General features: G+C 45.0%; 1 protein-coding gene across 1 annotated transcript in view; it reads left to right on the top strand.

The window, feature by feature from the left end:
* Positions 1-1,010: 1,010 nt before the first annotated feature.
* Positions 1,011-12,084, top strand: part of wdhd1 (WD repeat and HMG-box DNA binding protein 1) — a 31,943-nt gene continuing 20,869 nt past the window's right edge. The window contains exons 1-13 of the mRNA XM_080492838.1: positions 1,011-1,058; positions 1,323-1,424; positions 4,082-4,193; positions 4,286-4,437; positions 6,225-6,336; positions 6,771-6,821; positions 6,914-7,009; positions 7,082-7,174; positions 7,901-8,007; positions 8,231-8,372; positions 9,313-9,526; positions 10,726-10,910; positions 10,994-11,178. Of these exons, the coding sequence (XP_080348964.1) occupies positions 1,348-1,424; positions 4,082-4,193; positions 4,286-4,437; positions 6,225-6,336; positions 6,771-6,821; positions 6,914-7,009; positions 7,082-7,174; positions 7,901-8,007; positions 8,231-8,372; positions 9,313-9,526; positions 10,726-10,910; positions 10,994-11,178 (1,526 nt within the window). The 5' untranslated portion in view covers positions 1,011-1,058; positions 1,323-1,347. The remainder of the gene's footprint in view (positions 1,059-1,322; positions 1,425-4,081; positions 4,194-4,285; positions 4,438-6,224; positions 6,337-6,770; positions 6,822-6,913; positions 7,010-7,081; positions 7,175-7,900; positions 8,008-8,230; positions 8,373-9,312; positions 9,527-10,725; positions 10,911-10,993; positions 11,179-12,084) is intronic.

The raw sequence follows: 12,084 nt of genomic DNA on the forward strand, positions 1-12,084 counted from the left end.
GGTCCTACTACCCGACCCCCCCACAGCACCGGGACCCCCCCACAGCACCGGGACCCCCCCACAGCACCGGGACCCCACCGCAACGGCACGGCCCTTAAACTCCAGACTGAGATTGGTTCATCATCAGACCAACGCTCATCATAGACTTTTCTTAGTATTTGTACTTCTCTGGCCTGTCTGCCACTCTCTCTCTCTCTCTTCTATTCCTCTCTCTCCCTCTTCTATTCCTCTCTCTCTCTCTCTTCTATTCCTCTCTCTCTCCCTCTTCTATTCCTCTCTCTCTCCCTCTTCTATTCCTCTCTCTCCCTGTCCTATCCCATGTACTTCTCCCCCCAACCGGTCAAGGCGGATGCCCCCCCCCCCCCCCCTTCCAGAGTCTAGGGTCCGCCCCACGCTTTCTTCCTGAAGAGGGACTTCTTATGAACTTCTCTCCATGCGAGGGAGTTTTTCCTGGTTTCCACTGTTGCTTGTTCCATCTGCTGCTCTGGAAGGTTTAGTTGGGTTCTGTTGTTCTCTATCATTGTAAGAGGCTCTGAGATGTTTGTTGATGTGATTTAGCGCTTTACAAATAAAATTGAATTGAATTGAATTGAATTATAAAATGTTACATGTCCTCCCCACAACACCCGACCAGGACTTATTTAATTCAATAGTGGAATAATTCTGCTTGTTTTCAGGTTTTTTTTGCATAAAATGAATTAGTATTTTAATGAATTGATGACCATTTATTGATACATTTATCTGCTTAATTCCAATTTTAATTAATTAATGATACATTAAACAAGTATTTATTTATTTATGTATTTATTTATATATTTTTTATTTATTCTATTTATGTATTTATTTATTTATTCAATATTGGCCCTTTTTATCCTCCATAAAACATTGGGCTGGCGTTTATGTGCAGTGATTTCTGAACTGGACTGAAATGTGGGCGGGGTTTGCGTCAATGCGTCATGACGTCGCTGGCGGGAGTTTGTGACGCACGTTTCCTTGTTTTCAACGCAGCGCGGGAGATTGAGGAGAAACTCCGGGAGGGAGAAATCTGCGGAGAAGTTGTAAGTTGTCATTTTAACTCTCTTTCGAGACGCCAAACCGCCAATTAGCCTCTTCTTTCGAACAGCGCGAGCTGGTTGTGTGGCGTTTCATCCTCCAAACGTGAAGTTTGGAGACGCGTAACGAGGTGAAGTGGCTGTTTTGTTAGCGCTACTAGCTCAGCTGTGCAGCTCGCGACAAGCAGCGGTGGAATATTATGAGAGCGAAGTTTAGGGATTAACATGTTTCCCTCCCTGAAATAATAAAATAACGTTCATGTTTTCAAGCTCATCAGCTTGGAGGTTTGTGGAAATGCCTTGCGAGAGGAAGCCGATGCGTTACGGACACTCGGAGGGACACACCGAGGTCTGCTTCGACGACACAGGAAAGTAAGTCCAACATGAAGTTTCTCGATGCTTCCGGTGCTGATAATCTGATTCATCCATAAGCTGTGCTGTGTAAAGGAGGCTGATCTGAAGCGTTTGGGCCTGACAGGAGCTCATCCTGGTGCATTTACTGCGCGTCGGTCTCATCCAATGATTTCCTGACCAGCAGAATAATCCGTTAAATATGAACGTTGACTCTTTTCACTGCATTAAACCTTTAAAGAAATGTGCGATTTAGTGACGCCTCCCAGGTGAAATAATCATTATAACATGAGTTTTAATATTAACACTCATTAAAAAACAGTCTTTAATCACGTTTTGTGGCGTCATCTTTAAAACTTTGTGCAATTAAATATATTTACTGTAAATCTGGCAAAATCTTGTGTTTACACTATAATGAGGTTTTGTAAGTACAGATGCTTTTATCATCAAGTTGTGTTAATATTGGTGATAAAGTCGAGCCGATCCAGACAAAAACAACACGAATCAACAGAGAATTACATTTAAAATGTCAGCATGAACATTCCCTCCGTCTGGGGGAAATGAGTCGAACACTTGTACTGAATCTCAATAAGTAATCTCACTGTTTGTGTGACTAACTAAAGTTGTATATTGTCTGTTTAATGTGACACCAGTCGTCATTTATAAAGAATAAATCCTGCCGTCCTCCAGCAGCGTCTCTCCTCAGTCATTGTCACTGGATCCTCTTCACGTTTGATAATCATCACTTCACTCTTGTGCAGCCGAAAACAAGAGTGAAACACTAGAAATATATATTAAATTAGTCGATACTGACCAAACTGTTTGTAATAGCAAATACAATGGATAACATTGTTTTCTGTAAAGAAGCTGCATTAAAGGGGACATATCATGCTAAATCCACTTTTTTAGCCCTTAAATGCATTTTGTTGTATATTTAGAGTGTTTAGAAGTACAGAAAAGTTCAAAGTAGTCTCTTCAGGTGCTCCGTTGATATCTTTATATTCTGTTTTGGTCATATTTTGCGATCGGTTTCGATTTTTCTATTCTCTATTACGTTTTTTGAACAATGACGTCACAGTATTCTCAGCGGAACTGCCAAATTAGGACATCGACACTTCGAGCAATCCGCCATTTTTGTTTCTCGCTGCGATTTTGTAGTCCAACCGAAGTTACGAGAGGATAAGTCGAAATGTTCGGTTGTTGGATGTAGTAACCCACAAGCTTCGTTACACCGTCTCCCAGCATCAGAACCTTTTCCAAGTGCCTGGTTGAGTTTTATTTTTCACAGAAATGTACCCACATCTGTGGGTAAGGTCATTTTTGTGTGCGCGAATCACTTTAAGGACGACTACTTCAGCAACCTCCGCCAGTATAAAGAAGGATTTGCCGAAAGACTTGGTCTGATTGAGCGGTCAGTTCCTTCTATCTATGGAGACGACGAACAGAGCACTTCGGTAAGCTGTATATAACGCTAAAAAGTGTGATGATAAGACGTCCCTGTCATTGTTTTGTTAGCATTAGCAGTTGCACCGTCTTCATATGTTAGCGCTGTGTGCTCGTTTTAGATTAGAATGTAACTTCTGTGTTAAATAGTCGTTGTAATACAGGCAGTATTGTAGTAGTGGGCATGGATGGAGAAGTTAGTGTAAATATAGTAACACACCATTGCGTTACATCCATATGAAGACGTTGTTCTGAAGGTGCATCATCGTCATTTTCATCTCGCTCCGCCGGGTCCGACTCTGGCTCCAACATGTATGGCTGGATGGACAAATCTTCCCTTGTTGACATTTTGTAAATAATGTGTGAATATAAAGTTTCTGCGCCGCTAGATAATTGTATCTGTTCTATCAAACTACAAAGATGGCCGAACAGGGTGGCGTTGAACCGAGTGTCACCTCTGCAACCTGGAGAGGAGGAGGGGTATGAAGAGACCGCCCCAAAACGAGTTGCTCTCAGAAGCACATCAGAAAAGGGGTAGAAAAGGGGCCTGTGGAGCTCTAATAATGAGGAATTCAGACCCAAGCATTGCAGTTTCGCGTTGTATAGACCACAACTGTATGATTTATATGTAAAAAGGAAGGATTTAAAAGCATGATATGTCTCCTTTAAAATGTCCCTCTGATATTTGAAGGAGCGGTCCACTTAGTTCTGCTCTGCTGGTTAAACATTACAAACGTGATCTGATCCCTTAAAAAACACACTTAAAGAATTTGTTTATAATTTTGTGCTTCAGGATTTGAACTTTGGAAGAATAGTGACGTTTCTCCTCTGGGATTGTTTTTTGTTTTTTAATCCCCACACATCTTTACTGTAACTTTTGAATTTGAAGCCTCTACTTTTTTCCTCGTGCTTTAAACGCTGCAGCTTAAACAGCCACGGTGCAGAGTCGGAGGACACATGGGTGATGCATTCAGGGGCATCACGTAAATCCGAACTTTCTTTTTAAATTTGGTGTGCGGCTTTTATTTTCATGTGCGCTCAACATTCTGGAGATTATTGTGCTTTTTTTTTTTTTTTTTTTCATAACGTCTCCGATACTTTTACTTTAAACGTAAACAGAATATCGCAGCTGATGCTTTGTGAACTTTGAAAAAAAATGATATTACAAATATAAATTTCACTTATTTTGGTGTCACAATTTCCCTCAAATCCGATGTGGATGTAATTTTCCTCAGGTTCATCGTGACCTGTGGGAATGACGGAGACGTTCGGATATGGGAGAGTCTGGATGACGACGACCCGAAGTTCATCACGGTCGGGGAGAAGGCGTACTCCCTGGCAGTCAAGGTCGCTCGCCACACCTTTCTCTCAGGCCGCCGTCTTCTGGAGCGTCCACTCGCTCCGTCGCGCTGAAATGAAGCGTCTGGTCTCGTCCTCAGAACGGCAAGCTGGTGACCGCCGGCTCCAACAACACGGTGCAGATTCACACGTTTCCCGACGGAGATCCGGACGGCATCCTGACCCGCTTCACCACCAACGCCACTCATGTCGCGTTCAACAGCAGCGGATCGAGAGTCGCCGCCGGATCCAGGTAGTAGAAATGGACCGGAGAGAACCGGAGCTGGAACGGGTTTTATAGGACGAGATGCAGACTATTTCTGTTTTCAGTTACATTACAGTACATACAAGTCTTTATTGTAATGAGCTTTTATCTTTAGGTAAATGACCGACAGACAAAATTCAATCATGGATGGATGGATGGATGGGTGGATGGATGGGTGGATGGATGGATGGATGGATGGATGGATGGGTGGATGGGTGGGTGGTTTTATGACCCAGAGGTTAAGGTGCACACTCTTCACTTTTCTCTTCACAATGAGAGTGAAGTCGTGAAATTGCTGCTTGTGGGATTCAACAAGCAAATAGGAACAATTGGAGTTTAAAAAAAAAATGTGATTAAACTTTTGACAAACTTGTTTCAAAAATTCACAAGTGAATTTATTGGTCAATAAATTTTACTCTGAAAATTCCACAAGTAAAGACTCAACACTTTTTAACAGAAGCAATAAATGCAAAACATTTGTTTGTGTGACGCATTAACAAGTTCTTTCTCTAATATAATAATCTCACATAGTCACTGAAGTCGCAAATTCTGGAATGAAGAAGAAGTAAAAACTACAAAGTCGACAGATATGATGCGTTTCCTGTTTCATAGCTGCGATTCAGACAAATTTCATTTTATGTTTATTTGACTTTGTTGCCAATTTCAGCAAATTTTCCAGTTTTTTTTCCACCTCAGCCGTTTCCTCATGCTTACAACAGTTTTAGCTGTTAGTAATTTTAACCAGATTTTAAATTGACCATTTTAGCTCTTTTTCCTGTATTTAAGTAGTTTTAACTATTTGGTCAGTTTTTAGTCATTCTGGCCTTTTGCCTTTTTTAGCTGTTCGTAGGCTGGAGGTGTTTGACAAACACTTTACGATGCACATGAAATAAAAATTAGAGCAACATGCTGATTTCCAGAGCCGCTGGCTGCTGCAGCGCTGCTGTGGAGCCGCTGCTGCGCCGCTGCTGCGCCGCCGCTGCCTGTTGCGGTGCCGCTGTGGAGCTGCTGGCTGTTGCGGCGCTGCTGGCTGTTGTGGAACTGCTGCGGAGCTGCAGCTGTGGAGCCGCTGGCTGTTGCGGCGCCGCTGTGGAGCCGCTGGCTGTTGCGGCGCCGCTGGCTGTTGCGGCGCCGCTGTGGAGCAGCTGGCTGTTGCGGAGCCGCTGCTGCTGTGGCGCCGCTGTTGCTGTGGAACTGCTGGCTGTTGCGGAGCCGCTGCTGGCTGTTGAGCCGCTGCTGCTGTGGAGCCGCTGCTGCTGTGGAGCCGCTGCTGCTGTGGAGCCGCTGGCTGCGGCGCTGCTGGCTGCGGCGCTGCCGGCTGCGGCGCCGCTGGCGCTGGCTAAACTGATTGCTGCGCTGACTTCCTGTCAGCTTCACTTTACCAAAGCAGGCGTGTTCTGCGGCCCGGGGCGTGTTCAGCCAGTGGAGGGTGGTGGCGCTGTGCCCTCCTCAGGATGAGTGGTATTTCCACCTCGGATCAGTTTAGGACGAGTCGTGATGAGACGTAATCGTCTGTTTGGTGGCGGCATCGATCCTCCCGAGCAGCTTGATCACAGCAATCAGAGCTCAGACCATGGAGCCGCATTGACGTTGATATTTTCACGCTGGTCATTTCTGCTGTGGCGTCGATCGTTACAACTGCCGTCTGTGGCCGTTTAGGCCGGAGGAAATTGCAATTACTTGAGTTTTGTCCCGCTCATTGATTGGCTGCGTGGTGGAGGTGGGGCGTGAATCCACTTAGGTCCGTGGTGAAGGTGCTCTCCGTTCTCCCGCAGTGACTTCCTGGTGAAGGTGGTGGAGGTGTCGGACAGCAGCCGGCAGAAAACCCTGCGGGGACACGAAGCGCCGGTTCTCAGCGTGACCTTCGACCCCAAAGATGACTTCCTGGTGGGTGAAACCTGTTTCCTGACAGTCGTGGCTGAAGTTAGTTCTTGTGGAGTTTTGCAGTTTAGAATTTTTTTTTTTAATTCTGTGTGTCTAGGATTACTCTTCTAAGCGCCTTTTTTTTGTTCTTTCTTTTTCTTCCACCTGATTTGCGGCACCACTCATCCCACACCGTTGGAAGCATGAACACAAAACCAACCGAAAATCGAAACGTGCCGAAAATTCAACAATAATGTGCTTTTTATTGATAAACTACCTGAAATGTAAACAGTTGAAAGATTTAGATCCATGAGGCGCCTGAACTACATCACTTTGACTTTTCTCATGTAAACTCGCCAAAACGTGACTGTTAGAATGAATAAAAAACAGTTTTATTGAAGTTAAAGTGACTGGTAGTGATTCTAAACAGACAGAATAAAACCTGCCTCCTCCTCCAGGCCTCGTCCAGCTGCGACGGCTCCGTCGCCGTGTGGAACGTCGAGGATCAGGTAACGTCCGCGTCTCCGAGCCTCGGTCTGGGAAGACTTCTGAAAACGGCACCTGAAGGTTTTGGTCCCTTGTCTCGTGTCGCCGCGCTCAGACCCGGGTGATCAGCTGGCCTCTGCTGCAGAAGACCAACGACGTCGACAACGCCAAGTCTCTGTGTCGGCTGGCCTGGCAGCCGGGCGACGCCCAGGTGAGCGCTCGCCACCGACCATCGCTGCGGTTTGACAGAAACGCCTGGTGACACTGGCTTCCTGTTCGGCAGCTCCTGGCGGTTCCTGTAGAGAGCAGAGTTCACCTGTACGAGCGGAGCTCCTGGGAACACGTGAGCACTTTGTCTGACGACCTGCTCACACAGGTGAGAATCTCCAGTTCAGCCTTCGGTGGGCGGATTGTAGCGCCCTGGTTCCTCGGTGGTGTTTACATATATGAAGGTCAACTTGCAGACGATTTACAGGAAATGTTTAAAATTTCCGAGTTCTCTTAATGACATCAGGGTTTTTCACAGACCAACAAATAATTCTTTCCCCTTCATGAGCCAAGTGAACATTTCCAGTTACTTCTGCTCCAGTAGAAGGAACATTTTGCCAAACGGATGTCAAAAAACATCATTTTATTTTGCAAAAAGCGCATTATCTAGTCGGCTGTCAGAGTGAAGGATGTTTTCCGTCTGTCTGGTCAGACATCTATTAAACCTGCAGCCTCAAATGGTGGAGAGAAGAAATGTTTTGCTCAGTTTTACACTTTTAAACACAATGTGGGGGTTTTATATCGGTGACATAACGACGTTGGTCTGAGTGAAAGGTTAAAGAGGAAAAAGGTTTAAAATCGCCTTTTTTTTTTACATTTTATAAGGAATTTGTGACATTTCTATACAAGTAGATATTGAAGTATCTCACAACATTCTCATATTGTAACTTCTAATATCAACGTTTTAACATGTGCCTGATAAAGGGTTTAAAATAATGAAGTTCTTCAACAGGAAAAGCTTGATTGTGCTTTGGTGTAAAAGTGTTCGTCCTTTGCTCCTTATTGAACCCCCCCCCCCCCCCCCCCTCCCCCTCCTGGCCCCGCCCCCCCGCAGCCCCTGAACGTGGTGGTCTGGTCTCCGTGCGGACGCTTCCTGGCGGCCGGCAGCGTCGGAGGCTTCCTGACCGTCTGGGACGTGAGCAGCAAGCTGTGCATCGAGAGGTGAGGAGCGGCAGAACCTCTCATTAGATTTGGCTTCAGGTTGATGTTGCAGCCGTTTTCCGTAGTTTTTGTTTAAAACACAAAACATTTTTATGACGTAGAATCTTTGTCACAACAAAGGAAAACTATCAATTTTGAGTTTAGAGATTATTAAAGGCCGTATTGTAGCGGTCCGGCCCGCTCACCATTGCTCTCCGGAGTAACGCTTTCCTGTGTGCTGCAGGCAGAAGCATGAGAAAGGCTTCACGGTGTGCGCTCTGGCCTGGCATCCCTCAGGGAGCCAGATCGCCTACACCGACACCGAGGGCTGCCTGGGCCTGCTGGACGGACTCGGCACGCCGTCCACCGACCCCAGAACCACCAAGGTGAGGCCCAGTTCACTCTTTCATACGAGCACCGCCGCCATGTTGGACTGATAGACGCCATCTTGGCTCGGCCAGCACTTCAGTTTCTACTTATGGTTTCCTGCGTTTTCTTCTGTGTGGTGTTTTCCTGTTGGGGGAGTCATGTGACCTCAACCAGAATGTTCCAACCTGGTTTTACTGAGAAGGTGTGCAGCGCCGCCTCATGGAATGACGCTGCAATATGTAATAATGTAATACATTTTCAACTCATGGTGTAATAACACTGCAATTTGTAATAAAATTCTTAAACGCATTATGTAACAAACTTTGCAGTATTTTGTAATAACTTGTTACATATTGAAAGTTTTGACAAAATGAGGGTGCTTTGGTGTATTACGGAATAATCATCATAATTGCTGCTGTAATGAGAAAAGTCATCACACCATCAGAATAACATTATTAATTAAGCTTTCCAGCTTAATTAGGACTTATTTAAAACAAAACAACTAACTAGTAGGATGTTTTCTTGCTCGGGGCTAAATCAACAGTAACTGTAGTCATTATGATGGAGTTATAACGTGTTCACAAGCTGGAAACAAAAGCTACACTAATAATTATTACTGACACAGAATTAGGACAATTATAACCATTACTATACACAAAAATGACGGACACAGGCAATCTGCATTATTTTATGTAATAGTTATGATGCAAAGCATCAAAACAAAAGCATTTATCACACATTGCACTTTTATTACATAATGTCACTCTACACACCCGCATTTTGTAAAAACTTGCAATATATAATACAAGTTATTAGAAAATGTGTTCAGGAATGATTTGACAAACTGCAGCATTATAACATAATGAGTTGAAACTTTAATACTTATTGCAGCATTATTCCATAATGTGGCGTTACAAGGTGAGTCAATGGGATGAACCAGAACTGGACTTCTTACAGGTTCCAGGGAAGAAACCTGCAAAAGATTACGACGCCTTGTTTGATGACGATGACGATGACGACCGAGTGATGGATGAAGGCCTGAGCGAAACGGCCTCACCGGCTAAGAAGGCCGTTGCCACGGGCGACGAGGATGACGAGGACGACTTCCTGATGCCCGCCACCGGGCGGGTGAGGAACAGAGGAGCGTTCCTGGACGACGAGAACTCCATGGGTGAGTGAAGTTAGGAACTTTAACGTAAATACTTTTTTTTTTTTTGCTTTGCAACGTACAGGACAAAAGACAGAAAGAAACAACAACACGATACCCGGAATGATATTTACAATCCTTACAGTGCAGTAAACTGTGTGTGTGCATGTGTGGTAGGAGCGGCGGGATGGAGGATGAAAATATGATGTAGTATTGAAATATGGTGGTAGTGATGATGATAATAATAATAATAATAATGATGATAAAGGAGAAATAAAATTAAAAAAATCTCTATACATAATATAACATTTTATTAAATTAAAACAATACTATAATTCAGTTTGAAGCCTCGGTGCATAAAAGAGGCCAAGAGACAGAACCCAGCAGACACGAGGGGGCCACTGTATTATTCACTACATGTGGCCATGGAAGTGACTGGAACACATCCCTCCCTCCCTCCCTCCATCCCTCCATCCCTCCCTCCATGCCTCCCTCCCTCCATCCCTCCATCAATCCCTCCATCCATCTTCTCCATCTTATTCGTTTCCGGGTGTCAGTCTGAGCACCGTCACCCAGATCACATTGCACCATTAAGAACCTTCCTGCAGGAAGGTGGCGCCCGGCGTGGGACATGAACCCTCTACCTTGAGGTTGCGAGTGCCATGCTCTACCAGCTGAGCTGGCCGACCGGAGGCTCGACTGGAACAATGATTTGGATATCTGAGCAAATACTGTATATTTCAGCTGCAAAAAGCATTTTTGAAGAACTTCAAGAGCTTTTTAAAATGTAAAAATATGTCGTGACTGGGGCTGGGCAAAAAAATCCATTTGTCGCATTTCTAGATTAAAAAAAAAAAGTTTTTATTTAACAAATTACCGGGTTCCGTTCTGCCGTTCCTTTTCTTGTGAGTTTCCATAGTTGCTGTTGCACTTTTGCTTAAACGCGGTTAAAGCTTGAATTTGTTGAATGACGGAGCCTCGTTTACTTTTTATTTTGGGATTGTTTATATACATTTTAACTCTTGAGGACAATCACAGCAATAAAGTTGCACTTTTGACAAAATCTGGGATGTCTGCAGTCATTAAGTTCATTCAGAGAAGAAACGCCCGACGAGGCCGTTTCTTCTCTGAATCCAGTAAAAATGTCAAACGTGAAGCAAAGCGAGGAAACGTCTGCGCTCCACTGAACCCAGTTTGATTAACGCCGTCTGCTCATCTCGCAGACACCGGATCGCTGAAGCTCGGCCACGACAAATTTGTGGATGAGGACGACGCCGGCAGCGCCGTGCTCGCCGCCGCCGCCCCGCCTTTGCCACCCCGTCCCGTCTACGAGGGTCCGCTCCCGACTCTCCCGCAGAAAGCCTTTCAGCCCGGCTCCACCCCCGCACACCTCACCCACCGCTTCATGGTAGGACCAAACTCTGCTCTTTCCTGTCAAAAAACCAAACACTCTGGTTGGCTGGTTGGCGCTGACGGCCCGCTGCGACGCAGGTGTGGAACTCTGTGGGAATCGTCCGAGGCTACAACGACGAGCTGGACAACGCCATCGACGTGGAGTTCCACGACTCGGCCGTGCACCACGCCATGCACCTCACCAACTCGCTGGGTCACACCGCCGCCGACCTGTCCCAGGAGGCCGTGCTGCTGGCGTGCCCGAGCACCGACGAGCTGGCCAGGTAACCACCTCGTCTTCTTCCTGCCTTTCTTTAGCGCTCTGTCCTCTAGAGGAAACTCTGGCACTGCAAACGGGATTATACACGGGTGATTGTAGGTATATTTTTAATATATGGTTTGGGTGTGATCAGGCGTATCGGGAAGGGGTGTGTGTGTGTGTGTGTGTGTGTGTGTGTGTGTGTGTGTGTGTGTGTGTGTGTGTGTGCGCACACACACACACACAGAGCTCTGGAAAAAATTAAGAGACCACTGCATTTTGTTTTCTGAAATGAGCATCTCTACATGTATGACAGCCATTCAGAAACACCAATGAAAGCAGCCCAGCCCGTTAGAGTGACGGTGATCCAGGCAGAGACGAAATCAAACAATATTTGTTTTTTTCACACCTTCAAAATAATTGTAGGCACAGTGTGTACAGGATTCCGGTTGGCGCCACTGACTGATATGTTTTGTTGTTTATTTCATTTTTTCATGGTCAATCAAAAGAAAGCATTCAATTGCTGCTCGATGTAGATTTTATATAGCAGCTTCCTGGTTTCATGTAGCACTTTCATTTTATGAATTATTTATTCTAATATTAATCACTTTCTTTTCTAATTCCTCCATGATATTCTGTCATATTTACACTGAATCAGATTCCACACAATTTCATTATTTTCCTACAATCACAAAGATTCACATTCTTTTTTTCTTTATTTTCTTCTTCTTTTTAAATTCTGATTTTACTCAGTCTTTGTTGTAGCATCTTATTACCCTCGCCAACGCAGTTGGTCGCGAAACTTGTTTTTGTCTGCATGTATTTATTGCAGTTTCCATTAGGGACGTCCCGATCACAATTTATGGCCCCGATACAGATCCGATTTTTCAGAATTGAATATCGACCGATACTTTCCTGATCCAATACTTAC

The sequence above is a fragment of the Lipophrys pholis genome (genome assembly GCF_963383615.2).
Source record: "Lipophrys pholis genome assembly, chromosome: 2".
NCBI classification, from domain to species: domain Eukaryota; kingdom Metazoa; phylum Chordata; class Actinopteri; order Blenniiformes; family Blenniidae; genus Lipophrys; species Lipophrys pholis.